The sequence below is a fragment of the Pipra filicauda genome, unplaced genomic scaffold, assembly GCF_003945595.2.
Source record: "Pipra filicauda isolate LSUMZ 115617 unplaced genomic scaffold, ASM394559v2 scaffold482_size497672_pilon, whole genome shotgun sequence".
Lineage (NCBI taxonomy): Eukaryota > Metazoa > Chordata > Aves > Passeriformes > Pipridae > Pipra > Pipra filicauda.
Genome location: NW_024104623.1, coordinates 155,693 through 182,953, shown reverse-complemented (window position 1 = coordinate 182,953; position 27,261 = coordinate 155,693). Strand labels below are relative to the sequence as shown.

The 27,261-nt window shown below is 49.3% G+C and overlaps 4 protein-coding genes across 10 annotated transcripts; 2 read left to right on the top strand and 2 right to left on the bottom strand.

Moving 5' to 3' along the window:
• Nucleotides 1-152: 152 nt before the first annotated feature.
• Nucleotides 153-2,937, bottom strand: LOC113983720 (granzyme G-like). The gene is given in 6 exon segments (XM_039386414.1): nucleotides 153-290; nucleotides 725-952; nucleotides 1,047-1,188; nucleotides 2,465-2,612; nucleotides 2,719-2,820; nucleotides 2,823-2,937. Coding segments are annotated over 6 exon segments (840 nt in total). The 5' UTR covers nucleotides 2,905-2,937.
• On the top strand, nucleotides 1,858-13,771 carry S1PR4 (sphingosine-1-phosphate receptor 4). 3 transcript variants are annotated; one of them, XM_039386411.1, is made up of 6 exons: nucleotides 1,858-2,215; nucleotides 3,171-3,262; nucleotides 3,906-4,012; nucleotides 8,230-8,469; nucleotides 10,263-10,399; nucleotides 11,299-13,771. In XM_039386411.1, exon 6 carries the CDS (start codon nucleotides 11,492-11,494, stop codon nucleotides 12,716-12,718), a length of 1,227 nt encoding a protein of 408 aa, XP_039242345.1. In that variant the 5' UTR covers nucleotides 1,858-2,215; nucleotides 3,171-3,262; nucleotides 3,906-4,012; nucleotides 8,230-8,469; nucleotides 10,263-10,399; nucleotides 11,299-11,491; the 3' UTR covers nucleotides 12,719-13,771. The 3 variants fall into 3 exon arrangements, with proteins under 3 accessions (XP_039242345.1, XP_039242344.1, XP_027568940.1); XM_039386410.1 differs by lacking the exon at nucleotides 1,858-2,215 and having other exon boundaries at nucleotides 2,630-3,262; XM_027713139.2 differs by lacking the exons at nucleotides 1,858-2,215; nucleotides 3,171-3,262 and having other exon boundaries at nucleotides 3,464-4,012.
• LOC113983719 (cathepsin G-like) lies at nucleotides 5,072-14,672 on the bottom strand. Of its 4 annotated transcripts, none has more exons than XM_027713145.2 (6): nucleotides 14,389-14,672; nucleotides 13,107-13,224; nucleotides 6,742-6,886; nucleotides 6,416-6,551; nucleotides 5,876-6,127; nucleotides 5,072-5,555 (listed from the first exon to the last, which is right to left on the bottom strand). In XM_027713145.2, the coding sequence occupies exons 3-6, from the start codon at nucleotides 6,825-6,827 to the stop codon at nucleotides 5,421-5,423; spliced, it is 609 nt and encodes a 202-aa protein (XP_027568946.1). In that variant the 5' UTR covers nucleotides 6,828-6,886; nucleotides 13,107-13,224; nucleotides 14,389-14,672; the 3' UTR covers nucleotides 5,072-5,420. The 4 variants fall into 4 exon arrangements, with proteins under 4 accessions (XP_027568946.1, XP_039242346.1, XP_039242347.1 ...); XM_039386412.1 differs by lacking the exon at nucleotides 14,389-14,672 and adding an exon at nucleotides 14,226-14,278; XM_039386413.1 differs by lacking the exon at nucleotides 14,389-14,672 and adding an exon at nucleotides 14,226-14,238 and having other exon boundaries at nucleotides 13,107-13,227.
• Nucleotides 14,384-26,834, top strand: NCLN (nicalin). 2 transcript variants are annotated; one of them, XM_027713130.2, is made up of 15 exons: nucleotides 14,384-14,608; nucleotides 16,933-17,123; nucleotides 17,332-17,476; nucleotides 18,077-18,171; nucleotides 18,404-18,484; nucleotides 18,681-18,784; nucleotides 19,214-19,302; nucleotides 19,486-19,625; nucleotides 20,042-20,220; nucleotides 20,442-20,529; nucleotides 20,644-20,682; nucleotides 20,799-20,962; nucleotides 21,576-21,629; nucleotides 21,720-21,798; nucleotides 23,111-26,834. In XM_027713130.2, the coding sequence occupies exons 1-15, from the start codon at nucleotides 14,428-14,430 to the stop codon at nucleotides 23,168-23,170; spliced, it is 1,689 nt and encodes a 562-aa protein (XP_027568931.2). In that variant the 5' UTR covers nucleotides 14,384-14,427; the 3' UTR covers nucleotides 23,171-26,834. The 2 variants fall into 2 exon arrangements, with proteins under 2 accessions (XP_027568931.2, XP_027568932.2); XM_027713131.2 differs by having other exon boundaries at nucleotides 14,385-14,608; nucleotides 20,802-20,962.
• Nucleotides 26,835-27,261: the final 427 nt, after the last annotated feature.

Below are 27,261 nucleotides of genomic sequence, written 5' to 3'. Positions count from 1 at the left end.
CTGGCATAGCTCGGCTTTGCCACAGAGAAGTCCTCGTCACATCCATGAGGATCAGTGTAGGATGTTTCCCAGTGAGAAAGGAAAAGAAAGCTGGTGAGGATGAGGCTCTGGAGTGTGAGTTCTCCAGGGCAGCAGCTGCAGGGAGAACAGGGTCATGCTGACTTCATGACACTATTGACCCAGGAAAGGTAATGAGCGATGTGTGTGTAGAAACCGGGCCAGTTGTTATGCCTGTAGGAGAAGATGCCATAGGCTTTGTTATTGCAGACCAGTGGATCCCCAGCATCACCCTGTGAAATGGAGGAGGAGAGAGATCAGTGCTGATTTATGTGGGGTCCCCAGGGAAAGGGTGCCTTTGCAAAGATCAGGGAGGCTGCATATATCAGGACAGAGCTTCTCCAGGAGAAGCCTGGACTCGCAGTGGATGGGGATAGCTCTGAGTCCAAAAGGGACTGCTGACAGCTTTGCTTGGGACCCAGCACAGCTACAGCTGGACCAACACTGAAGCTTCATTTCTGCCCTTCTGCTGGCTGCAGATCCAAAACGCACTCTGACCAGCTACGAGACTTAGAGGGAACCCCTCTGACCAAGCTGTTATCCCACAATGCTGCTGCAGACTCCAAGGTCCTCTGCCATGGGAAGACAAGGATCTTCTTGTCCCTTCTGCTTCACCCAGGGCTAAAACTGTCCCTATAGTTTCCTCCTACCTAAGTCAGAGACTGACCTTTTCAGGTACCTCAGCAGATGTGCTGCGGCCACAAATCAAGTTTTCAGCAAGCCCAGGGTAGTGGCTGAGGCAGTCCCTTTGTTTGATGATGGTGACAGTGGCTTCACGTAATGTGCCAGTGGGTGTCTTGTAGCCGACTACGCTGCACACAGTCCCACCACGAACTTTGGATTTTTCAAAGGAAATGGTCCTAACGAAGCTGTTGCTGGTGGCGTTGCCGTTCAGCTGGGCAAGGGGACAGAAAACAGAGAAATAAGTGCTTGGCCTGTACATTTGCTGTGATGAAGGCTGTTCCCTTCTGCTCCAGGCAGGTAGTTACCTTCAGCAAGAGGATGTCATTTCCCTCCTTAGGACTGGTAAAGTATGGGTGGCAGTGATACTCTTCGACTTCGAACTTTTGCCAGCTTTCCTCTTTCGTTTGGACTGTGTGGGCTCCGAGGATGACAGTCAGAGGTTTGTGGCTGATAAAAATCAAGCATAGTGTATGTTGTTAGCTTTTTCCTGTCTTGCCTGGTAACACTGAGGCTAATCTCCCCAGGGTACGGCCAGGAGAGACCAGCCATGTGTACATATATTACATACATTGTGTATAGAGTGTGTGTGTATATATATATATGTATATCTATGCGTATGCTCTCTCATATATATACTAATGTATATGTACTATTAGCATAGATACACTGTATGCTATATATACAATAGTACACATATGTAGTGTGTATAGTATATACTTTCTATATACATACTGTGTTATATATGCATGTTTTAAGAAGAACGGTGGGATCAAGGAGCTCTGCCAGTGAATCTGCCCAGACAAGAGGCAGAGCAAGTTCCTGTCTTACAGGCAGAGTCTGCAAGGGTTCTTTTACCTCTAGATCTCAAACTGGGCAGATTTGATCCAGTGCTGCTGCTGTGTACTAAGATATGTGGACTGTTGGTCTGGGCTTCATAGGTCCGTGGAAGTCAAGGGATTTTTGAATCAGGAGCCTTCTATGTCCCTTTACTTGCCTTTACATCACCTGCAGAAGGGGCTGCCTTGGGAAAACTGGGAGGACCTTGGGTACATGTGTCTCCCAGGTGAGATGTGGACATCCAGGCTCCTGGGTTCTGCTGGTCCTCCCTTTTGCTGCTCGGGTGTGGGGACTGGCCCTGAACCCGGGTCACTGGCACCAGGGCAGATCTGTCAGCCCTGAGGTGAGCGGTAGCTACACCCAGAGTCATGCACATATAGAAAAGCCCTCCTGCCTGTCCGTGCCCTAGGCTGTCCAGCTGGAGAGATGGAAAAGGGCTGGGCAAGCAGCTTGCTCATAGTAGGTAATTCTGCTAACAGTCTCGAACAGTCTCTTGGTGGCAGAAAGGACAAAGCCTGACAACAACCATCCTTGCCATGCCAGCAGGTCAGTGCCAACAAGGGAAGAAGCCACTTTGACCTCTGGGTGGCATCTAGGAAGAATAAAATGAGTCATGGAGTGGGAATAAAAAAGAAAGGTAAGTATATGAGGGCGGGCTGGGGAGACAGACAGGGAAGGTTGCAGGGAGAGCTGTTGTGGTGCTGTCCCCCCAGCTGTGCCCTGCCCCACAGCACAGCCTGTGCTCCCTGCTGGGAAAAGAGTCTGCCCATGGCCATGTGGGAAGCGACTCCAACTCTTAGACCTCTGTGTAGGAGATGGTACCCAGGTCATGGTGGTGGGATCGCCTCACTGCACCAGGTGCTGTATGAACACAGCAAAAACTTACACAAGGCACTGAGCTGCTGTCATCACCCAATTCGGGGCCACAAGGAACCCTCCGCAGGAATGGTTGTTCTTTCCTTGCAGATAGGCCATGTAGGGTGTGGAGGGTGTCCTGGCTTCACCTCCTCCCTCCCTCCGATTCCAGGAATAATCTGCAATGGATAGGACTGAGGACAAGGGGATTGGAGGGCACAGGATATGCTGTCTGGGACTCATCCTTCCCCAGCCCTCTCCTTGCTTCCAGCCCACTCTACTTACTGGTGTTGACTGGGGGCCACATCACCATCAGGAGAGGGATCAGGAGTGTCTGCAGGTGCTCCATCATGGTGTTCTGGGCTTCAGTGGATCCCTTAGAGGTGGGGTGCAGCCAGGGTCTCTTCCTGCTCCCAGCAAGGTTTTATAGCCTGAGACCAGACTCCAGGAAACCGCAGAAGTCAGACTCATCTGACGAATCTCTCCGCAAGTTGCATACCTCAGCAATCTGAGAGGGGAATTCAGTCAATCTTAGCCTTGGGCATCAACCCACCTTCATCTTGGGCCTGATCTGGGGTATCTGACGTCCTTATGAACCCAAAGCCAATTTTAGGTCATTGCCTTTGTGCTGGAAGCTGTGGGGAACATGCTCACCCTTATCTCTTTGACTTCCAGTGGGCTCTTCCCTTGCAGCTTCTATTTGTTGTTGAACACTTGCAAACTCTCTTAATTTTCAGCAGCAGCCCTACAAGATCAAGATTTCTTTCACCTGATGCACCAGTTCCGAAGACCATGAAGTGGCAGTTGAGGGCTTTCCTGCTCTCTCTCAGTAGGTGTAGTCTTGTCTAATGGAGCAAAATTGCTGTGAATGTGTTTATAACACTGCACAGACATTAGGAAGAAATTCTTGGCTGTGCGAGTGGTGAGGCCCTGGCTCAGGTTGCTCAGAGAAGCTGTGGCTGCCCCATTGCTGGAAGTGTTCCAGACCAGGTTGGATGGGGCTTGGAGCAACCTAGTCTAGTGGAAGATGTCCCTGCCCATGGCAGGGGGCATGGAATGAGATGACCCCTAAGGGCCCTTCCAACTCAAACCATTCCGGGATTCTATGATAAGAGCAAAGTTTGAACATTCACAGTTCAGCTGTGACGAAATGGGGCTGACACTTCCTTGCTGCCCTCGCTAACTGATGGTAAATTTGCTTTCCTCTCTGCCTCCAGTGCCACTGGGTAAAACCCAAATTTAAGCCTAAAGGTTCTTATTCTCGTGCAAAGACTGCAAGGGCTGGAGCTTCGAGGAAAACCCTGACGTGACAAAGATTCACACTGCACAGATAAGCAGCTGTAGCCTGTTCACTTGCAGATTTCTTAACTGATAGCAGCTGTGAGCAAAAGCCCAAACATGGAACCTTCTCAGTTTCCCCGGGGCAGCCTGGGTGGTGAAGGCAAAGGTGACATAGTTTCCCTTCATCCCAGGCAGGAACATGGAGGACATATGAGCAGACATCAGGGCAGACTGTAGGTCATCTCCTCCCTCTGATGGAAGCGACTAGTGGGAGACTTTGAAAGACCATGAGAGCAGGGTAAGCACCCCCTTCCCTTGGCTTGCACACATTTTCTATATGTTTAAAATTCCCCACCGGTTTTCCCCACCACAAACCAGCTTAGTCTCCTCTTGAGTTTGCACAAACATCTGTCATTCTGTGCCAGAATGCTCAGTAGCTCAGTTATTTACCAATGCATTGTCTCTGTCCCTCATCATCTCCTCCAGGAAGCTCTAGCTCTCTCTGTATATAAGAGATGCTACCAGAAACTAACTAGAACTAAGGAGACGAGGGCTCAGAGGGCAGGTTGTTTTTCTTCTGGTGCAGACTATGGAAGGCGGTTCAGACTCCAGTGCAGGAGCTGTCTGAAAACAGTGCTCATGCATCCTTTGTGGGGGAAGCTTGTCTCTCAGCACCATCTGGCTGAGAGGAGAGCCGTAAGCCTTTTGGGTTTGGGCCACCACTGGAACAGACTCTGCCAAGAGGAACAGAAACATGCCAACCAGCTTCACAGCAGACAGCCCCCAGCTAGGACTCGCCCTTGCCTCCTCTCTGGGATCCTAAAGCTCTGTCCCTGACATCTCAACAGCCACCTTCCCCATGCCAAGGCCACTGTCCACAAAAAGTCCAGTGAAGCCTCCTACAGCTGGTTTACCCTGTCATCCAGCCTGCTGTGTTGGCTGTACTCTGTCCTAGGGTCCAACATCTCCCAACCATAAGGTCCCTGCAGAGGGGATAGCCTTTACTCTGTAGAGAATGGCAGCTTTTGAGTCTTGGTACTGCTGATGCACCATGTCCTGTCAGCTGTCAGCTGCTTCCAGGAAGGTGATAATGATGCTGAAGTCGGTAAATCGAGTGTGTGCCCATCACTTTTCCCACCCCATTTCTAACTGGGCTTTTCTTCTCCTTGCAAACCTCTCATCATCCCCATGACCCCAGGAAGGGCAACCATAGCTCGTTTCTGAGCTTGCCAGCAATTCAGGATGCAGAGCCATGACTGCTGCTGTCCCAACAGTCTGGCCTCTCACTTGCAGCAGCCAGACCCTCCCTCCTTCTCTCTGTGGCAAGACCACAAGAAAGACAACACACACTGGGAAATGCAGCTTTGAGTTTACTGTGGATGTTTTAAGTGCAGCAAGGTTCAAGAGGGGACAGTGTTATCTCTGAAGGAAATGGGGTCTGTTGTGGCACAGCCTCTTTCTGTGCCATCAGGGACTATTCTTGCCTCTGTCAGGGTGTTTAATATGGCTCTGAAGTGGCTGCCTGAGATGGGCAGGGAAGGGGACAGCCAGCAGCCTCAGAACAGAATGAAGAGGACCCTCATGTGCACCAAGTCACTTGGGTTCCCAAGGAGAGAGGAGGGAGTTGAGCCTTCAGCAGGGAGAGGAAGGAAGCCATTGCAGTCTCCAGGGCCACATCTGAGCTGGAGCAAGTGCCGTGGCTGCTGCTACTTCTTCATGACTTTTTTGATCCAGGGCAGGTAGTTGGAGATGCGGGTGTAGACCCCAGGTGGGGCGTTATACCCAAAGGAAACAATGCCTTGTGCCACTTTATTGCATACCAAGGGCCCACCAGAATCTCCCTAGGGATAGATGAGACTGATTTTAGAGGCCTCTTCCCTGTGGGAACAGGTTTTCCCCTGGTCCCTCCCTGCCTAGGGGGGCTATGGCTCTGCTGCTGCCCCACATGCCCACCTGGCTGGAGGAGCTGCCCCAAGCTGGTGAGTTGGGGCTCTACCTCTGCTACTGTGCAGGGACTGTGGTGTCAAGATGTCCAGAGAGTTGGTCCATATGGGAGCTACAGATCAAATGCTTGTTGCCTGCCCTGGGAATCAGCTCCATCTGTGGCAGCAGCAGCATCTGCTCTCAGAGAGCCAAACCCCAGCCTGCTGGCAGCCCCTACCTGGCTGGAATCCTTCAGCTCATGGAAGCTGCCAGCACAGACCATGCCAGTGTCAAGATGTGGATAGAAGAGGGTGCATTTCCTGCGGCTGTAGATGGAGACTTTGGTTTCAAAGAGCTTGTTGGTCACCTGGTCGTCATCAATCAGACCCCAGCCGGCGATGCTGCACTTAGTGCCTGTGGGGAGGTCACTGCTGGTCTTGGGCAGTGGAATGGTCTTGACATAGTCATTGAGAGTGGCCTTTGATGTCAGCTGGGAGAAAGCAGGGTTTTGGAGAAGGTTATGAGTAGGAGAGCTGAAGGATGCTTTCTACGCAGAGGTAGGGGAGGTCTAGCAGGACATGTGGCACTGTAAGCTCTAGTGAGCTCCTGTGAATGTGGCATATGGCTCCAAGCCCTGCCAGTGGTTCCCTCCCAGGTCCCTCCCAGTCTTGCCTGCCTCCAGCAGTTTGGGCAGAAGCAGCTTTGCAGAGGTGGACCCTGCCAGACCCACAGCCCCATCCCACCCTCTGCCCCACTGCCCACTGCAGAACCGCCTTGCCTTGAGCAACATGATGTCATTAAACATGGTGTCAGGGTCGTATTCAGGGTGCTCGTGGTATCTGAGAACTCCCCGGACCTGCTGGGTTGTTTCTGGTTTGTGGATGTCGTGAGCCCCCAGGATGACTGTGATATTCCTGGCCACAACATAGAGCGTAGAGGGGGGAATAAGGTTGGGTGTCACCCAGCTCCCTCCCCTTTGGCAGGCAGGTGGAGAGAGCTGCAGAGAACAGGAGGAAGAGGAACCTACTCCAAAAACACTCCAGTGAAGGACATCCCAGGTTAAGTGAGAAACAAGGGGATAAAGCTCCCATATGAAATACTCACCCCATGCAGTGTGCGGCTGTCATCACCCACTCAGGGGCCACCAGGAAGCCCCCACAGGCAGACATCCCTATCTTCAGGTATGCCATGTAAGGGTGGGAGTGCGGCTGCGCCTCATGGCCCCCCACAATCTGACCCTGTAGAGCACCTGAAAGACACCCCACTGCAGAATGAGCCAATGGCTCCTGAGGTGAGAGCCCAGACGAGCAGCCTCACTTGCAACAGCTTGCAGAACCCCAGCTTACTGGCACTGGCCCATGGGCAGGAGAGCAGGAGCAGCAGGGCCAGCAGTGGCTGAGGCTGGCACATCTCTCCCACAGCTGGACACTCCTTCCAAGATGTGTGGAAGTCTGAGTTTCCTTGTGCCCAGAGGCTGGTTTTATACCCTGGAACCAGCTGTACCCAGCAGCCAGGAAACCATGTGCAGTGGGCTGATTGTGCTAATCAGAACAGGGCAGCACCCTTGCAGGTCTATGGGCATCGCTGCTGCCCTGGTCTGCTCAGTGCCCATGTGGCCTGTGGCTGTGATTGATGAGCGATAGCACAAGACAGAAAGGCCAGGGCAGAGAGAGCCTGGCACACCATAGTCCCAAAGCCTCAGGGATGCTGACCAGGAGAGGTGTTCTAGGGTGTTTTTTAGGTGTGATTTAACATTTCTCCCACAGTTTCTGTTTAATGTTCTTGGCTTGAGGAAATGCAAGGTTTTAAAGAAAAGCCACTTAAAAAACAAACAGTCAACAAAACTTTGCCATTTAGGGTCATTAATGTGGTCTAGAGGAGATGATCCTGAAACTTTTTCTTTCAATATTCTTGTTTACCTTCAAATCAAAAGATGCACTTCAGAGACTTCCTACAGAGACCCACCATCACCAACACCCACTTTCAATGAACTGACAGCCAGACACAACAACTGTCCCTGGGACATTTCTTTGAGCACTGTGAAGGGCCAGGTCTCCAGGAGGGTTTGGTGTCAGCCCACGTCAGAGGGGCCTTGCTGACTCTTCTTGGCTCCTCTGGGTCCAGAAGCATCCTGCCAGGTTGGAGACTACATTGTGCCTCTATAAAGAGGACTGCCTGCTGCTACACAGCAGAAGAGACCAAAGTGAGGAAATGCAACCACCCAACTACCAGGAGTGATCAGTCATTTTTAAACCAGCACAACTCCACCCTTCCTGGAGCAGAAAAACACCTGCGGGCAAGTGGATGCCTTGGCTGATGTTGGGCTGTGCTAGGGCCATGCAGCAGGGACAGGATGGGTGGGTGGGGAGGTGGAGATGTGGGACATAGATGAGGATGCCAGCTGTTCATGAGCCAGCCTGGGGGCTGCCTGACAGGGCCCACTCTGTAGAGTTTTGCCCACTTTTTTTTTAAATCATATTATCAGAAAATACAAGTTTTAATCAGAACTGTGCAGCACCACAGCAGGAAAACCTCAACAGAAATCATCGATGTTTTATCTTGTATTTGTAACTTGCTGTCTTTCCCTTGCAGCTGCTTGTGGCCCCCTACAATCTGGGACCGGATGCCCTCCTGAGAGCAGCAGCCCCAGGGAAGGAGGGACTGGGCAGGCCACTGGCCATGGACCCAGGGAGCTGGGCTTCAGGCTGCTACTGTCCTGTTCTCTCTGGCATCCCTGACTGCAGACAAATTCCTCCCTCTGGGCCCTAGGTGCTTTTGCCTTCCTGTTGACCTCTGGAGAGTTCCAGGGCTTCTGCTGCTAAGGATACTCACGTGAGTATCCCTCAATACCTGCTCTAGCCATGGATTTTGTAGGGGGTCCACAGTGCTGCAGCTGCCACCCATGCCCCCCCGGTCCTTCCAAACCCAGGACTTGGCAGCTATCAGGCAGTTGCAAGTAGACTGTAGCTTTTATCTGGAGGAAAGAGATGAGAAACATCGCGGGATGGGGTGTCCTGACCCCGCCTCACTTCATTGCTAAGAAAGAACATCTGAAATTAAATGGCAGCAAAGGAGAAGTACCAAGATAAAGCTCAGCCTGCGTCTGTGCAGATAGCAGCAGGGACATGCTGTACAACAGGAACTCTCCCTCGTGTGGGTGCCCAGCCGAGGGAACTCTCACCCCCCCTAGCCATGGAGCTGGGGACTCCACACCTCAGGTCTGGTGGCAGCAGCTTTGAGGAGGACATGGGGCTGGATTTGTGCCAGCCAGCTGTGCTCTGCTGAGCAAATTGCATGGAGGGCAGGGGACCCAAGAACCATCTCCAGGCTCCTCTGGGGATGGGACCCTACCCTGACTTGCTGTGAGGCAGGAGCAGTGTCTGAGGTGTGTGGTGACTTGCAGTGGGGGGGGGAGGGGGTGTGTGTGCTGGAAGGGCTGAGACACAGCTGGGACACAGTTCAGGCAGCTTCCCAGAGCTAGTCCCTCTCTCTGCATGCAACATACCTCACAGGTACCCAGCTCATTCTGCCATGGAATGACCAAACAAACTAGATTCTAGGACAAGCAAGGAACAAGGTTTTGCCTCACTGGAACAGCTCTTGACAAAACAATTAGCACTGTCTTTTAGGCAACACCTGATGTGCTTATATAGGGGGCATTAGGAAGAGCCTCCAATATTTTGCTGGTCCAGAGGACCTGGCACCCCATGGGTGAGTGGGTCAACCTGTCCCAGCTGCTCATCTGCCTTGAGCCCTCCTGTCATTAAAAATGTTTGCCTCCCACCAATCTCATGTTCTCCACAGATCTCCCCTGCAAAGAGCTCATTCCTGTCAGGAATCTCTGTTCTGAGACTCCTCACATGCTGCCAGCTCTTTGAGAAGCTACTTAGGGCCCTCTGATCTTTCAGGAACACTCCACCAGTTCTGTCCTGAGCAGACAAGTTAGCCGGAGGCTCATTCTGAAGCAAGAGCAACGTGAGGGTTATGTGTAAGGGTCACAATGACCCTTTGGATTCCAGTTCTTCACGGGGAGCATCAGCCCAGACCATTTGGGAGTGTGCTCTTTGTGCTGAACGTGCAAACCTGCACTCCTCTAAACTGAGCTGCACTCCTGGCCCAGCCTTCCTGCTGATTTCCGCTCCTTCAATCTTGGGGTCATCTGCTGACTTTATCAGCATGAGTTTCTTTCCACACTGCTGATAAAAGGCCAAAACAACGGCTGAAAGGGTGAAGGTGGAGGATGGAGCCCTCAGCTTTTGATGAGAACCACTCTTGCTTGCACATGACTTCCTGCAGCAGGAGCCCCCTATGCATTTTCCACTTGTCTATGCTGCCATCCAGGCTAGAATCTCTCCACTCATCCAGCAGTGGATAGACTCCCTGGACAACTCCCTGTTTGCCATGCTGATGGAAGAAGTCACCGCTCTTTGCTCTCAGCCTGGGGTGAGAATTTGTGCCAGTCTGGAGTGAGAACACAGGGGAAAGTAGGACATCTGCTGTGATCCCAAGTTAAAAGGTCCTCTGTCTTTCTTTTATCTATGCCTTTTTGCAGATGATTTGGGTGGGGTCCATCCTCCACACAGAATGTGGTTGATGTTGTAACTTCCCTTTTTCAACTTTGATAGGTAGAAGTCTCACTTATTTTGCACAAGGAGTTCTCCCCTCTACCTGCTCTGTCCTGGGCCTTGGACAAGCATCTGGAGAGCACTGCCAACTGCGGAACCTCCCTCTGGCAGCAAGAGCCTCATACCAGCCATGACAGGTGAGTCCTAAGGCAAATTCCCAGCCACAATTGGGAACATTGCATTGCAAGACTCTCTCCAGTTGAGTTTTGCAGATGTAGGGAATAGGTCAATGATAGACATTAATATTACAGTCACATTTGGATTCCTTGGTTCCAATCTCAGTGCAGCACTTTGTGCCTTCTGCAATGACAAGAGGCAGCACCTTTTTGCCTCCTTCCCTGCCTGTGACCCAGACAATGGGAAGATTCTGGCCCATCTTTAGAATGTGCTTGAAGGTGGGGGGGTGCAGTGTCAGGGCACATGCTTAGCTTTGACCAGATGGTTCCCTTTGAACTGGATGGAGCTAAGCCCCAGCTTCAGTCACATGGGTGCCTGGAGTTGCTGCACAGATTGCAGGACGTGGATGGACCTGTTCTGAGAGAGTTGCAGGAGCTGGGCCCACAGAGAAGCCCAGAGGGGTGACAGCATGGAGCTTACTCCTGAAGAAGGATGTATCTGATCGTGGGTGGTGCACGGGGCAGTTGATGAAGGGGCAGTTGCTCTCTGGCAGGTTCAGGGATGAATTTAGTACCACAACAGGCAAAGCACTTAGTATCTCAACTGTCTGCTTTCATAGCTCTTACTAGCACTTGGTTCAGTTCAGCCCCACGGGCCTCACCCATCAAGGTGGGAGGTGTTGCTTCATTTGACCCAGACTGCTCTGATCCAAAGAGGGGCCTGACATATTATTTCATTCATGTCCCACCATCACAACCACAGCAAAGCTGACAATAGCCAAACCCTTACCAAGAAATGGTGATAGCTGTTAGAAACAGTAACTCTCACTCACAACAGGAAACTTTATTAAACAACAGGAAGCCTATGTTCACAGTGGACTTACAAAACACCTCACTCTCCTCTCCCCTTGCTCTTTCAGTGCTGCAGGGCTGACAGACAGGACTCTAACTCTCCTCTCCACACTAAGCAGGGCTGTTGGGTTTAGAGCCAGTCCTGTGTGGCAGAGTCTCATGGCTACTTTAGCCCTTAAACAGAGGATCTGCTCTGCCCCAAACTCTACCTGATCCCTTCCTCCATCGTGTATCCCTTGGCTGCTGACCCAGCCTCAGAAGATGGATGGTCCAGTGCTAAGCTGGTTGTTGAATCACTCCCTTCTCCTTCCACTGGACTCTGCTCAATATCCTGAGCTCAGACTTGACCTGCTCGACAGGAAAGGCTCCTGCCTGCAGCTGGCTGCCATGAGGAATGTGAACATCATCCTGCAGCACTACAACTTCACAGGCAAGCTAACCAACCGGCAGTCTGAGGACGAGGGCATGGGTCTCATCCGCACAATCTTCGTCATCATCAGCTGCATCATCATCCTGGAGAACCTGCTCGTGCTGCTGGCCATCCTGCGGTGTCTGAGAGCCCGCCGCTGGGTCTACTCCTGCATTGCCAGCATCACTGTGAGTGACCTGCTTGCAGGAATTGCCTACCTCTCTAATCTCTGCCTCTCAGGCAAGAAGACCTTCCAGCTTTCACCTCAGCTCTGGTTCCTGCGGGAAGGCATCCTGTTCATTGCGCTGGCTGCCTCCACCTTCAGCCTGCTCGTGACAGCCATCGAGCGTTATAGTGCCATGGTGAGGCCAATTGCTGAGAATGAAGCCAGCAAGACCCTGCGCTTACGTGGCCTCATCATTTCCTGCTGGCTGCTGGCCTTCGTCATAGGACTGCTCCCACTGCTGGGCTGGAACTGCCTGTGTGACTTCAGTGCCTGCTCTGTGCTCCTGCCTCTATACTCCAAGAACTACATCCTTTTCTCTGTAGTCATGTTCAGTATCATCCTCCTGGGGATTATTGGCCTCTACATCTCCATTTTCCAACTGGTCCAGGCCAGTTCTAAGCAAACCAGTTCTCGGCACAGCCGCAAGCGTTCCCTGCGCTTGCTTAAGACTGTGCTGATGATCCTGGGTGCCTTCATCATCTGCTGGAGTCCCCTCTTTGTTCTGTTGCTGTTTGATGTCTTCTGTGAGACCCAGACCTGCACACACCTCCACAGCCTGGACTGGACCTTGGCTCTGGCCTTGCTTAACTCAGGCGTCAACCCCATCATCTATTCCCTGAGGAGCGTGGAGGTGCGCCGTGCTGTGGGAAGCCTGCTGTGCTGCTGCTGTGTCAGGGCTGGGCTTTGCAAGCCTGGGAACTGCATGGTCATCACAGATATCAACTCTGGCTCATCCACAGAGAGCTCACTGCGCTACCGGGAGAGTTTCCGCAGCTCTGTGGCACTGAATGCTAGGCCCAGAGCACCTCTCTCCAGCAACTCCAGCATGATGAGCAATCTCCCCAGCCTCTGAGAGGCCATGGGAAGAGCAAGAGGTGCCAGATAGCTCCCAGGACCTCATTCTGCTGGTCCTGGCCTGGCAGAACTGTAGCCTACGTGCAACTCAGGCTGACCAGGGGCAGCCCCACCCCAGTTGTTAACTGGGCTTTCCAGTCCCATCAGACTGGGATTTTGTTTCAGTGTGGGTGCAGCACAGGGATAGGCATTGCTCCCAGGCTGGGAGAGAAAGATATGGGTACATTTTAGGATTGATGCTCTGCTGAGAAACTGCAGTGCCTAGGTTATAAGTGTGTGTGCTCTGTGTGTGCAGACAGACACTGTACCTGCCCAGATGAGGGTATTTTGCCCCAGGGCACAGTGACAAGTAGGCTGGGCATCCCCAACCAGATGGCCCCCCTTACCCCTTGAGGTCGGGCTGGGTTGGCAGTGCTGCCGCTTCACATCATGCAGGGCTGGAGGCGATACTTTGAGTCTTCTCCTGAAGTTTACAGCCTTCTGGAACTGCTGTGACGGGCACAGCTGCTGGGAAAGAATGCAGGCTTGATGTCAAGAACAACTGGATTTACAAGTGCAACTGTGTGCTGTTGTGGGGCAGTTCTGAGCCCCCTGGCCGGGAATCAAGTGCCCACCTGCAGTGCAGCACAAACCAGCCAGAGGACAGCAGAGGGCTGCAGCAACAGCCTAGACCCTCCCTGGAGTGCTGAGGTTGGGCACTATGCCCGGGCAAATGCTGTGACAGTGCTTACAGTCTGGCAGCAAGAAGTAAGAGCCCTGCCCTGCCTCTGGGCATGGGCCTGCACCTGCAGTGACAGCCCGGGCACTACCACAGTGACTGGGGAGCCTGGGGCCACCCTAGGTCTGACAGAGACACACTAGGGCCTGAAGACACTGCCAGCTTGTGCCTCAGATCCCTGCTCCTCTATTCCCTAATGCAGGAAATAATCAGAGCAGCACTCAAACACATCCTCTCACCCTGCAAAAAGGACAAAGCCACGGAAGCACTGTGGGCTCACACAAAACCTGCTGGCCCAGCCCCTCCACGGGAACTGTTATCAACCCATTTGTTTTGCATTAAATCGAGGCGACCAGAAAGTCTTGGGCTAATTTTGCTGTAAATTTTTTACTTCCCGAAGGTCAGGTACTCGGTCTCCGCCGCGTAATCCAGAAGCCGGGCAGCACCCGGCAGACGTTCCCTGCAGGCCCGGGACAGCCGGAGCCCGCCCTCCCGTTCCCAGGACAGGGGGATCACCCCGCTCACGGGGACAGCGGAAATCCCCCGTCCCGCCCAGTCCCGTTCCGTCCCGTCCCGTCCCGTTCCATCCCACCCTGTCCCGTCCCGTCCCGTCCCGTCCCGCCCAGTCCCGTCCCGTTCCATCCCACCCTGTCCCGTCCCGTCCCGTCCCGTCCCGTTCCATCCCACCCTGTCCCGTCCCGTCCCGTCCCGTCCCGCCCAGTCCCGTCCCGTTCCATCCCACCCTGTCCCGTCCCGTCCCGCCCAGTCCCGTCCCGTTCCATCCCACCCTGTCCCGTCCCGTCCCGTCCAGCGCTCGGGGCCCCTCCGGGCCGGCCCGTGGCGCCCCCTGCGGGCCCGGCAGGGCTGGCCGCGACTACATCTCCCAGTAGGCTTTGCCGCGGGACGCGAACTACGGGTCCCGGCAGGCCGCGGGGGCGGACCGTGCGTACCGCGCGTGCCGAGCAGGCCGCGGTGCCGGGACCGCGGCGATGCTGGAGGAGGCGGGCGAGGTGCTGGAGTCGGTGCTCAAGGCCTCGTGCCTCCCGCTCAGCGTCCTGCTCTTCGTGCCCGCCGTGCTCCTGCTTCTGGGCCCGCCGCCCGCCGCCGAGGCCGCGCACGCGTTTACGGTCTACCGCATGCAGCAGTACGAGCTGGGCGGGCAGCCCTACGGTGAGAGAACCGCGCGGCCCGGTCAGGCTCGGCTCTTCCGGGAGGTCGGACCCCGGGCAGCGGCCTCTTCAGGGGTGGTGGGCCCTGGGAGGAACCTCGACCCCCAGGGAGGAGCCTCGGGTAGGCCGCGGAGCCGCGGGCGGCCCGTGGAGGGCAGCCCGGCCCAGAAGAGGCCGCAGGAGGGCTCGCGGGGGCTCTGGGAGGCGGTCAGCCGGGCCCGGGGCCAGGCCCAGGAGCGGAGGAGTGCGCAGGAGGGCTCCATCTGGCTGAGTTCCACTGCCCAGGCTCAGCACTGCCAGGACGGTGCTGAGAGCTCCACCGTGGTGACCTAGAGGTAGCCAAGGACCCCACGGGCTTGTCTATGGCTGAGCTCTTTGTGTGTCGAGGAATCCAGCTGCATCCCTCCTGCATTCTGGGATACTTGGTCGTGAGCCTAGTTTTGTTCTCTTGCCTTTGACTCCTCTAGGAGTCAACCTAAGAATCAGGTTGATTCTTCTTCCATCTCTTCTTCATTCTCAGCAGTATCTGTTGCTCCAGTGGCTTCATTTCAGGGCCTATCCTGTTACAATTCTTCTGTTGTGTTACAGTTGACTTCCTCTGTTCTGTTACTTCCAGGCTGCTGATTGTGCAACACCTTTCCAAGCCAGAAACACACCCTGTTGTGTGAATCCTTGAAGTGCTGTAACCCTCAGCCTCTACCCCCGTGCACTCACGGACCCAGAATCAAGGGTTGTTTCTGAGTCTTCTGTAGATATTTTATTCCAGGCCAGGACATGTGCTCTGTTCATGAGTGACTCTTCCGAAGTTTCAGACTTATGTTAACAATCTGGCATTACAGCCTCAGGTTTCCTCTGCCACTTGGATGGATTGTGTGTTTCCTTTGCTCCTTCCTACCCCCTTTGGGTAGCTGATGGTCCTGTACCTTGTGTGTTCTGAGATGTCCTTCAGGATAAAAGCTATTTGATCTTCCAGCCAAAAAGACCAAATACACATTGCTGCTCACTCTCTTCTTGCAGGGGGAAGAGTTTTTTTGTCAGCATCAGTCATAGAGCAATTTAAGAAGAAACTTGGACTTCCTCTAATGCTGATAGAGTTCTTTAGTTTGTAAATGAATTATTATTAACCAGCTCTCTGTAGAGAAACTACAGAAAATCAACCTGTCTTGCTGTGCTGTCAGAAAATACTGCTGTGTCTGCTCTGTTTAGGTGTCAGAGGAGCAGAATTTTGAGTCCACATATTGCTATGTTTACACATCATTCTTTGGGAAACTAGAGAGGGATTATCCTCCTTTTGAATCATTTTTTTTCTGATTGGAGCAGGGGTGTTCTTAATACTTGTTTGTTATACAGTGTCAGAGTTCTGTGAGGAGAATTTACATCATGCCTTGACTCTGTTTACGGGTGTATGGCGATTCTATGGCCTTTGATGAGACCAAACTAAAGTTAAGCTAAGTCAGGTTTAAATCTAACACTTAGCAGCACTCCTCTTTGAACAGAGGCTCAGATGCCTTCTGGAGCACCTTGTTCCATCCCTGACTCTGTGGGGGTGTAGAGGGATGAGGTCCTCTGTAGGTGCCAGAGTTATAGAAGAAGAAACTGAATTTGGAGCATTATAAATTGTAAGGTGGATTTGAACCTCTCTGTACAAGATGTCCTTTTGGTCCTCCCTTGGAGAATGCAGGAGCTGCTGGCAAGCCTACAGACTGCTGTTCTCCCAAAGAATTGCATTTCCATGTAGGAGATTTGATATGCTGAAGCTGAGAGTAGGAGAGAGCGAGCAGCTAGGAGCAGCCTGCTCATCTGTCACTTCCCCAGCTACAGACCTGTCCTTGTGAGTGGGCAAGAGCAGCCTTTTGGGTGACACAGGGTAGGTAGCCTGGTGTCTCTGCACAGCCTCCATCCTCTGTATGCAGGGGTGATCCTACAGCTGGGGGATGCAGGAGGCTCTAGAGAGACCAGGCTCTCTCCAGAGGTGTTGCTGCCAGCAGGTGTCAGGTGCAGGTGAGCAAACAGCCTGTGTGGTTGTGTTGAGCAGGTAGACTGGAAGGTGGGCAAGGCTGTATAATGCTGGAATAAGGGGAGTCTGGCAGGACATGGCCGCAGAGGTGTTGCTCTGATGGATTGCAAGAAAAACCACAGATCTCTGCTCCTTCTTAGATGAAGGGGAAGAGGCGGACTTAGCTTTCTGCAGGTCCTGGCTGCTCTGAAGTTCATCAAACTGTCACAAAGACTGTTCTGAGAAGGAGCTAGGCTCGAGCAAAGGGGATATGTTGAAAGCATAAGTTGAAGCAACTGACAAGGCCTGTTGCTGTTCTCTGCTGCCAGGCACCAGGAGCGCAGTGCTCAACACAGAAGCACGCACAGTAGAGGCGGATGTCCTGAGCCGCCGCTGCGTCATGATGCGGCTGGTGGATTTCTCCTACGAGCAGTACCAGAAGGCTCTCCGCCAGTCAGCTGGGGCTGTGGTCATCATCTTGCCACGATCTATCTCTTCTGTTCCACAGGATGTTGTAAGGGTAAAAAAAAATAAAGTTTTCTTTCTCTTCCGATGGGAGATTTATTTGAGAGAAGCTTGGGTTGCTGCAGGACTGGAAGCTCCTGTTGTAATGCACAACAAGTCATATTCTAATATTAAAACTTACCTCTCTGCTTTGGTTGTTAATATTTTCCTGCCCTCTTTCATGTTTAGCAGATGCTAAGTTTGTGTCTCACTTAAATCCTCAGCAATTCATGGAGATAGAGCCAGAAATGCTTGCTATGGAAACCATTGTGCCAGTCTACTTTGCAGTGGAAGATGAAGAGCTGCTGTCTATCTATGAACAAACACGGGCTGCTTCTGCATCACAGGGTTCTGCCTCAGCTGCAGAAGGTGAGTTCTAACAAGTGGGGGAAAGGTTTGAGGAAGACAGGCCTGGGAGCAGTCTGCTGTGTCCTGTACACCATGAACCACTGTTCTGTCACATTCATGTTTATTCTGACTTTGTCAAAGTGTTTCGAGAGTCAGTGGAAGAAAAACTCAGTATGAGAGAGTATTACTTGACTATATTTGGAAATACAGTTGCATGAAGTTCTCAGCTTCACACTGTTGCAAATAAGATATAAATCAAAACTAGGTTAAAAACAACATTTGAAGATGTTAAGTGACTGTAGTGTGTTGGTAGAAGCTGAAGCTTTTTGTCTGACCACACCTCCGTTTGGTGCTTCCGTGTATCCCCTTGTAAATAACTTGACTGTCTTACTGACCTGCTGTTTATGATTAACTTTAGAACTGCTGGAGAAAGGTTTTTGTTTTAGGACAGAATGAAGATGTATGGTCACCAAGAAACTGTGTCATTGCATAAACACAAGTGACAAGTGAGAGGGCTTAAATGGTTTAAAGCTGGTCTTTTCAAAGTGCAGTTAGCAAGGAAAATAAAGGGATGAAACTTCCCCGGGTGTACATTGTGGTTTTGGGGTTTTTTTGTTCTAGTTCTGCTGCACACGGCAACTGCCAATGGCTTCCAGATGGTGACCAGTGGGGCCCAAAGCAAAGCTATCAATGACTGGCTTATACCCAGTGTGGAGGTGAGTAGTATGTGGATTCAAACTGGCAATGTTGATGGAATGAATTATTTTACTGGGACTTCATCAGACATTTGGACTGATAGGGCAAGTCAAGGGAGTCTCAGCCATGTAAGTATCTGGAGTCCTCAAAACTAAGGCCAGGGCAGACTCAGCAGGCATGTAGAAATGAAGCTGTCTTTGTACAGGTACACAAGAGGTGACGCGGAGTGACACTGCTCTCTTTCCTCTGCAGGGAAGGCTAACAGGGCTGGGTGGAGAAGACCTGCCCACAGTTGTGATAGTTGCCCACTATGATTCTTTTGGAGTGGCTCCAGTGAGTATTCTTTTTTCCTGCAGCTGTCTGTTCCTGTCTTTTTTCCCCATTTGGCCTTTGCCCATGTCTTTTCTTGGCCTTAAGGATGTGGGGCAGTTACAAGTGAAGCGTGGTGGTGTGCTATCTTGAAGCTGTTCTGGTATGTGAGAATCAGTGTAGGTTTGTCACCTTGTCTTTGTCCCGCTTCATCCTGCAGTGGCTGTCACACGGTGCTGACTCCAATGGCAGTGGTACCTCAGTGCTTCTGGAACTGGCCAGGCTGTTTTCCCGGCTCTACACCTACAGACGTACCCATGCTGGGTAAGAAACTGCCCTGTTTATGCTTAAATGTGTGTAGCTGAGAACAGATAAGATGGGCTTTTGCTCCAGACCTACAGGGTGTTACAAACAGTCCTTCAATTTGCTCTGTTCTGTGTCCATCTGAGTACGGCTGCTGTTAATGGCCAAGCTCCTTCCTCTGTTCTCTTTGCTGTAGCTCCGCTCAAGCTTAGGGACAAGTGGAGAGAATGATATGGGAAGTAGATTCCATCCTCAAGCAATGGGAACTCCCCCTTTTAATCTGTCTTGCCATTACCTGAGTATGTGGCATGTAGGAAGTGTTTGTTAATGGACAGTTTGCCTTGGATGTCAGGTGCTAGTAGTTGTGATTTTACCACACCTCCAAGACTGAGTAAAGGAGTTCTTGGGAGTGCAGCATGCTAACGCTTTTCTGGCTTCTTTGATGGCCAGGTATAACTTGCTGTTCTTTGCATCTGGAGGTGGCAAGTTTAATTATCAAGGAACTAAGCGGTGGCTGGAAGACAATTTGGACCACACTGGTGAGTAAGGGGCTGACATTCCAGCATGTTCTGTGGCAAAGTCTGTGTCAATACAGTTGTGTTAAATGTCTGTTATTAATTGTCAGTCCTCCTGTGAGAATCTCCTTGTGTGAGCCTTGCTTTTTTGGGATGGAAGTCCCAGCACAAGACATAGCAATAAAGGTTTGTATTTCTCTGTTGCAGATTCCAGCCTGCTGCAGGACAACGTAGCATTTGTTCTCTGCCTTGATACTCTGGGCAGAGGCAATAGCCTTCATCTCCATGTCTCAAAGCCTCCCAAGGAGGGGACCTTGCAGCATGCATTTCTGAGAGAACTGGAGATGGTAATAAAAACATTTTAGGGAACTTGGGACTTAGTGTGGGGAGCTGCAGCTCTCCAAGAGAGGAAGGACGATGTAAAGAAATGGTGTGCCATTGCAATATTTCATGTATTATTTATGGTCACTTGATTTGAAGTGCAGACAAATTCTCATGCTGCAGTTCTAAATGAAGCAGAGTAGATCTGCTGCATTTTCCACTGCACTTCCTTATGGCTTCCTTATATTACCCTGTAGTGACATTAAACCAGCTCTTTTTGATATGAAACCAGCTTTATAATGGCAATAACTGCACCTTACAGGTGGAGGTGTGTTTACCTTCTGGAATGCAGAAAAAGTGGGTCTAGGCAGACAGGGCAGTGCATGATGGGATAATGCAGTGGGTAGCATGACACCCGTGTATGGCTTGTCCTTTCCCTCAGGTTGTTGCCAGCCAGTTCCCAGAGGTGAAGTTTTCCATGGTGCACAAGAAGATTAACTTGGCTGAGGACATGCTGGCATGGGAGCACGAGCGGTTTGCGATCCGACGCTTGCCAGCATTCACCATCTCCCACCTGGAGAGCCACCGTGACAGCCTCCGCAACAGCATCATGGACAGGAGGTGAGAGGCCTTAGGGAAGGAAGGCTGCAGTTTAAATCCAGCCCGTAGACCCAAATTGGCTTCACAGCTGCTTGTGTTGTTCTGATGGTCAGGAGACAGGTGACAAAACCACTGCGAGTTGGGCTCTGGATTCAGGCTCGTGCATGATGCAGTGAAAAAGGGTTGTTTCTAGAGGAAGCTGATGCCATTGGCAAGTCCATAATCCCTTCTTTTTTCTTTAGGGCACGGATAGACACTAAAGCACTGATCAGGAATACTAGGATCATTGCTGAAGCTTTGACAAGGGTCATCTACAATTTAACAGACAAGGTAAGAGCTGCCCACCATGCAGTGCTGACCAGACTTGTCCTGCCCAACCAAGCTTGCTCTCACCAATAGCCTGGATTGCTTGTTTGTTTCTTTTTTTTTTTTTTGCCATTGCAGGGAGCACCTGCAGATATGCAGATCTTCACAGATCAGATGGTGAGCACAGTGTGGTTTTGTAACCTGTGGGAAGAAAGACTCTAGAGTCTGGGAGAGAGGTCTGGTCTCAGCATGTGTGTAGCTGATGCCCTTTATTTGGTGGTATTTTTCTGTAGCAGATCCAGCAGGAGCAACTGGAGTCAGTGATGGACTGGCTGAGCAGTCAACCCAGGGCTGCCCAGCTGATTGATAAAGACAGCACCTTCCTCAACACCTTAGAATATTATATGGGACGCTACCTGAAGGATGTCAAGCAGCATCATGTAAAGGCAGACAAACGGTAAGAAAGGAGATGAAAGAACCAGCCAGGGCATGCAAACTGGCTTCCCCCTCTAAAGAACTGTCTCTGAGCTGCAGCTTTTCTGGTTTCTTGGCATGCAGCTGGAAGGGATTGCTCTTTTCTGCTTTTCTGACAGTTTTGGTTCATGCTCTCTGTTCTAGAGAAAGCTGTTTACCATTCCTCACAGCACAGTAACAAGACCCAGCAGCTCCCTCTGTCTGAAGAGCTTTTTTTTTCACTGTTTTGGTTCCACCTTTCCCACTCTGAGTGCAGGAAAAGACTGAGGTCTCCTAGACAGCTTTCATTAGTTGTGAAAGGGCAGCTTACATCCCATCTTACCTGCTTAGGCTGAAGCAGTTTAGTGAACACAGGGAGGAATCTTAAACATGGCTCTTTGGAGACAGCTGAATAGCATGTGTTCTGAATTGTGTCCTTAGGCTTCTGATTTGGGGAAAAGAAAGACCTGATGACTAAAATCAGCTCAAAATTAGTATGCGAGGTGGTCATGCTTCCCTGTCTCTGGGTGGGTGGACTCCTTGGGGACAGGTCTGGGCTGTCCTCAGTACAGTATCAAGAAGTGTAATAGAATCTGAAAAATTTCTTCTTTGCACAGGGATCCTGAGTTTGTTTTCTATGACCAGCTGAAACAGGTGATGAATGCATACAGGTATGGAATTCCCTTGAGCACGTTGGGCTATTGTCTCACTCAGTGGTGGCAACTGCTGTAGCAATTTCATGTGTACTTTCTTTATGACAGGGTCAAGCCAGCAATCTTTGACCTGCTTCTAGCTGTCTGTATTGCAGCCTACTTGGGCGTTGCCTATGTTGCAGTGCAGGTAAGAGAAGAGAAGCAGGAAACAGACATATTATTTTCCTTATAAATCAGGGTAGCACAGTAACTGGTGTTCACACAGTCCCAGCACTAAAGCTGGAACAATAATGCCATCCCACTCTAAAAGCAGTTATCCCGAACAGCTGGCTGTTTTGGTGTATGTCTTTGAGTATTTCAGTTGGTTGTGCTGAAGGCAGTCTCTTGCCATTCTAGTGCAAAACTGGTTTTTTAGAGCTGTTTCTTGTAGTCAAGGACATGCATAACTCACTTGCTAAGCTATTTTGCCTTCAAACTGAGACTACTCAAGGCAACTAAAATTTGCTGTAATGTTAAAAGTTTGTTGCTTGTAGTGAGGTAGTGTTAGGAAATATCTGAACTTGGGATGCAACTTAGAAATGCATCTTCAGAGTTTTGGTTTCTTTTTTCAATGAAACCATAAATACATCCCGTGCCAGTAATCCTGGAAATGTGATACTCCATGCCTTGGCCACTCTGTTTATATGTAATGTTTTTGTGTAAGTGTTAACCAAGCCACTGTGAGTGAGGCTTCTGATCCTGCCTAGGCTCATGAAGAACATGAATGAAAGGGAAGCATTTTAGGTCACTCTCAATTTTGATCTCTTTGTGTTATTTGTGTTTGTTATTTGTTTGGGGAAACTACAAGCATTTAAAAATACAATGTAACAACATAAACAGGAAGGAAAACATATACTTTGATTTGTCAGCTATCTTCCTTACTTTTGTATTTGAATTTGAAATTGTTTGAAGCCTGGATCTCGGTCAAATATTTGAAGTAGCTGTTATTGAATCAAAACACAAGTAACCAAAGCAAAATCAAAAGAGGAATTAAGTTAATTTCTAAGTCACTGGTGAAATGGTGCAGGAGAAAATCTGGTTAAAGGGTTGTGAATTACTGGGAATCTCTGTGTTTGCCTGGTTTGTTTTTACATTTGTGACACTGCTGGCAGCAGTGTTTCTACAGCGACCAGGATCCTGCAGGTGTTGAAATCTGAAGCTTTCTCCCCTTCAGAAGGAACAGAATTGCATAAAAAAAAATAAAATCTTTAACAAGTGGTTGCATCTTCACAAAGGGGTGATACACACCTACACAAACACTTTTGTAAGCCATCACTTTCTGTACAACTTGAAGTAACTGGCTTCATTGTCATAATTCCTCTTAATTCATCAAATCTCACTCCATCTTCAGGGTGAGAGTGCTAGTACTGCATTGGCACGTTGGTATTGTTTTAAGCCTTCTACTAAGTTTTCTGTCTGTTTAGAACAGCCATAGTTACTTCTTTTCATTCTTTTTCCAGCACTTTGGTCTCCTTTACAAGATGATACAGAGATTATCCCTTAAAACCAAGCAGCAGTGAAGCAACAAGTCATCACCCACCCAGCAGCACAGCCATCGGTGAGCCCATCGGAAACCTTCTGCCTTCCATTGAACCCTGCTATTTCTCTTCCTCTTTGCTACTGTACAGAGGGGAGGAAGGCATAAAGAAAATGAAATTTTAACTCTTGTGCACCTTTTAAGTGCTTTTCTTCACCTTCTTCCCCTGACTTGCACCGTGTCTGTTTTCCTTTGCATTTTGGTGAGAGAGAGGCTCAGAGACTCCACCAATTCCTGCAGTCTTATTCTGGGCAGCTTCTATGAGTGTAAAACAAAGTCCATCACCTTCATGGACATGTGTCATACAGCCAACTTGGAAACCGAAACTACAGAGTGACGTGTTATCTCTGCCCAGCAGACAAGGACTCGGAGCAGTTGTTTAAAATTAAAGTGAATGCAATTAGCATGTTTTCTTATGGTACCTCTTCCTTAAATTCACTGCCTGGCTTTAGTGAGGTATGCTGAGCAAGCAAGCAAGCACCTTTTTGCATTTTGTTTAGACTGCAGTAACTCATGCCCTTTTAGGAGGTGCACTGTGAGTGATCCTGACTGTTATTGCCAGGACGAGGAAAGATTGCTGAGATGAGTTTCTGGTATTAGGGTTCTTGCCAGGACAGGTTCTCTCCCATCTGTGTTGGAGGATGCATTTTGCTGTGTACTTGGTTACTCTGGAAGTTTATGGTCTTTGGACAGTTCACGGCTGCCACCACTCTGTGCTAAACTCTTGCTTGATCTTTGGGGGGTGTTCTGTTGTCCCAACTGCTGCAGGATTGTGTTCTGCGCTGTTCCATGTACTTAAACAAGCTGGTTGCATCAAGAGCAAGAGCAGCCCAGACCTGGAAAATATATCAAGATACTGACTACAAGTCCTAGACTAGTTGTAGTTCTAGAAGATAACCTGATGGAGTATTGTTCCTGCCACCGTGCAGGGTTTGAGTCCTCCCTCTGATCTGTCCTATGTACATGACGTCTTTTCACAAGCCACAGTGGATACCTTTTTTTTTTTTTTTATTCTTTACACTACTACTTATAATTAAAATAGTGTATTTTACAGGGGCTGAAAGGCTATTGTGGGTTTGAATGAAGGTATACCTCTTTTTTTTTGTATGCATGGAAAAGTCAAGCTGTGCATTCTTGTCTGCACACAGCTGCTGTGCACGTGCTTGTTAAAAAACGGGTTGTTGTGACCGGTCACTGGCCTTGTCCTTTGGATGGGCACCAAAGCACTGATTTCCATGCATCTTTCTTTGTTTCACCATAGTCTCCTTCTTGGAGTACCCTTACCCCATGATGTGCTTTCTGCTACTTTAAATGTGTAGCAACTTGTTTTTTAAAGGATCTTGTCTTTTCCAGGACAGATGCTGGTGTCAGCAGCTCACCATCATATCACCAGGTGACATGGTGCCAAGCACTCCTGAAATATCAGCCCTACAAGGGAAACCTGCCTTTTCCTGATCTTTGAGTGCTTATTTGAAATATGTCTCTCTGCATGCATGAAGTGTTCATGACACTCCTTTGCCAAATGAATTTATAATGACTTCAGAAGTTGCTGAAGTGCCTGAAAGACACTTGATTGTTTTCCACTGGCTTTTGTTCTGTGCCCATAGACATTACAATATGTGCCATGGGAAGGTGCATTCTCTGTGCTGGGTAGGTTTAGAACATGCATGGTACAGTGGTTGTCTGAAGAACTCTGTAGGCTCTGAGTGTCTGGAAGTAGTTTCAAAGTCCTCCAGCTGCATCATACATTTCTAGTGTGTTAAACTTAGGGAGGTGGTGTTCCCTCCAATCCAGCAGATTACTTAACCAGTCCTAATTATTCACTCTGTTACTTTGCTGAGAAAAATAGAAAAAATTATTAGCAATCCTGCTACAGCTTGAGTTGATGAATATAAAATTTGCCAGCAGTGGGCAAGAGTGAACAGAACAGGCCCGGAACATTATTCATTGCAGTGGAGACTGTCAGCCCTCAGTCTTCCAGATGAGAAGCTCAAAGTTCAGAGTCAAAAACTTCCACCACAAGGCAACCCAAGTGTAGTTGCAGTTGTGTCCCCGTCAATGCTGTAGCACTAAAGAAAACACTTTAGCTGCATGTGGTCTCAACAATGAACTGTTAACACTCCTGATGCAGTGCCAACAACTTAAAAGAAAGATGGATAAGATTTATGAGTTTATAAACCTGAAGGGCAGTTGGGACAATATATCGCTCTCTCCCACACAAGGTTAATTTGTCCCATAATTCTTTTGGATGCATTTTGTGTTTCTCTAGCTGCCTGCCTTAGCAAGTAGTTTTTACTACAGATGAGAGTTTTTGATCAAAGTGCATGTGTGCTGAAACATATATGCTCAAATCTGAGATAAACAAATTCGAACTTTCTCATGGCTGGAACACAGTGCCCATCCTGGGATTGAATTTAGTTCCCACATTGCTATTTCCACATTGTTGTTTTCTTTGGTAAGTTAACAGAGAAGCTTGCAAATAGACTCTGGTGCTGATCCACACTGCAGCATATCTGATCAATTCTGACACCAACACAGCACACAAAGGCAGAAATTCAACAGGTGTCATGATAAAATAAAAGTTCTCCACAACACTGCAGAAGAGCTCTGTGTAGCTGATTCTTGTTGCCCTTATTTTTACCTATCTTTCTCTTGTGAGGAGTTTGCCTGGCCTATAGGTAAGAACATGGAAAGCATATGTGCACATATACACAAGTGGCTAGCAGCTGATGCTTCTAGCCAGAAAACCATTTTCTTTGCTATTTGTCTGACTTTACCTTTAGCTGTCAAAGTCTGCAGCTCACAAAAAAATGGTTTTCTAGCGGGGTTTAACTGAAGTTGTTAATGCCTTCTGTCTACTCCCACTTTCATGAGCACTAGTGGGGATTTTATGCAAGTAGTTTGGACTATCGTAGTTTATCTCCCACATAAGAGAGGTTCATTTATTGTTAGGAGATAAGTAATGCTGTGCAATATGAACTCCATTCTTATACTCAGTGCAGAGAAGATCCTGAAACCAAAATGGAATTGGGTATCTCGCTATCTGCGGCTGAAAGAGTCACCATAATCTATTAGATGTTCAAAACCACAGCTATCCAAAATTGTTGTGGGGCTTGGTTTTGAGAGTTTTTGTTTGTTTTAAATCTTGCACTCTCATATTGTTCATAGCACAAGCTCAAATCCCAAGCTTCTCCTGCTCCCTGTGGCCAAGCTGGGTTTTACATTTCAGAGCCATTCAGTCTTGACTCACTGATCTGAAATGATGGGGCTGCTACTATATGTCTCAGTAAATTAGGCCTCTGGGTGCTTGGGTGTGGGTTCCTGCTTGCTCACTTTGATCTGTTTAGTTTCCATTTGTAGTTATCGCATAGCAACTTCAAGGTTATAATCTGGAATATTTGCAGCTCAGGAAAAAGATTTGATTTATCTAGCAATGTTAACTCAATTATTTATCTCTTGTGTGCCCTAAAGAACAAATGTATATTGAGGTGAATATTTAAAAGCTAATAGAAAATTCACTGCAGTTGATTTACATATTTTTTGGACCATAAATGTAATAATATTTAAGTATTTTAACTTTTTTCATTTTCTTATTTGTTTGTCTCTTTTCCCTTGGAAAAATAAAGTGAGTGAGTAGGTTTGATGGACAGATTTGTCAGAGAACTATTTGCTGATGGAAGCCCAAAAAAATGGAGTCTCCTTGCATTATTTGGAGGAATAGATCCCTCTACAAAAAGAAAGAAAATCCATGTGTTTAAAGGCTTCCTCCCTTCTCTATAGTCAAAAGTAAAATAGTATGACACAAAACATTTACGAATTCCAGACACGACTCCACCACCTTGAGGTGAGCGAATTCCTGTAAAGTTTCTATGCAAAACAGCTTTGATACTGTGAAAAACTGGTTACCTTAGAAGCCAACACTGTGCTCATAGAGATTGTTGTGTCTCTGTCATTACCAAATGACCATTTGAACACTAAACTATTTATTCAAGTTATAAGCATTGCAAGAGGAGATCTGTTCCCTGAGCATGAGTTTGTCCAAGTCTTACATGGACAGTGGTCATAGTTGTGGAG

Excerpts from the sequence above, each read along its gene's own strand:
- LOC113983719 (XM_027713144.2), bottom strand. The coding sequence starts at position 7,047 with ATGTGCCAGCCTCAGCCACTGCTGGCCCTGCTGCTCCTGCTCTCCTGC. Across the intron at positions 6,552-6,741 it reads ACAGCCGCACACTGCATGGG|GAATATCACAGTCATCCTGG; the intron begins GTGAGTATTTCA and ends TGTTGTGGCCAG. Across the intron at positions 6,128-6,415 it reads ATGACATCATGTTGCTCAAG|CTGACATCAAAGGCCACTCT; the intron begins GCAAGGCGGTTC and ends GCTTTCTCCCAG.
- S1PR4 (XM_039386411.1), top strand. The coding sequence starts at position 11,492 with ATGGATGGTCCAGTGCTAAGCTGGTTGTTGAATCACTCCCTTCTCCTT.
- NCLN (XM_027713130.2), top strand. The coding sequence starts at position 14,428 with ATGCTGGAGGAGGCGGGCGAGGTGCTGGAGTCGGTGCTCAAGGCCTCG. Across the intron at positions 17,124-17,331 it reads TTCCACAGGATGTTGTAAGG|CAATTCATGGAGATAGAGCC; the intron begins GTAAAAAAAAAT and ends TTAAATCCTCAG. Across the intron at positions 18,485-18,680 it reads ATTCTTTTGGAGTGGCTCCA|TGGCTGTCACACGGTGCTGA; the intron begins GTGAGTATTCTT and ends TTCATCCTGCAG.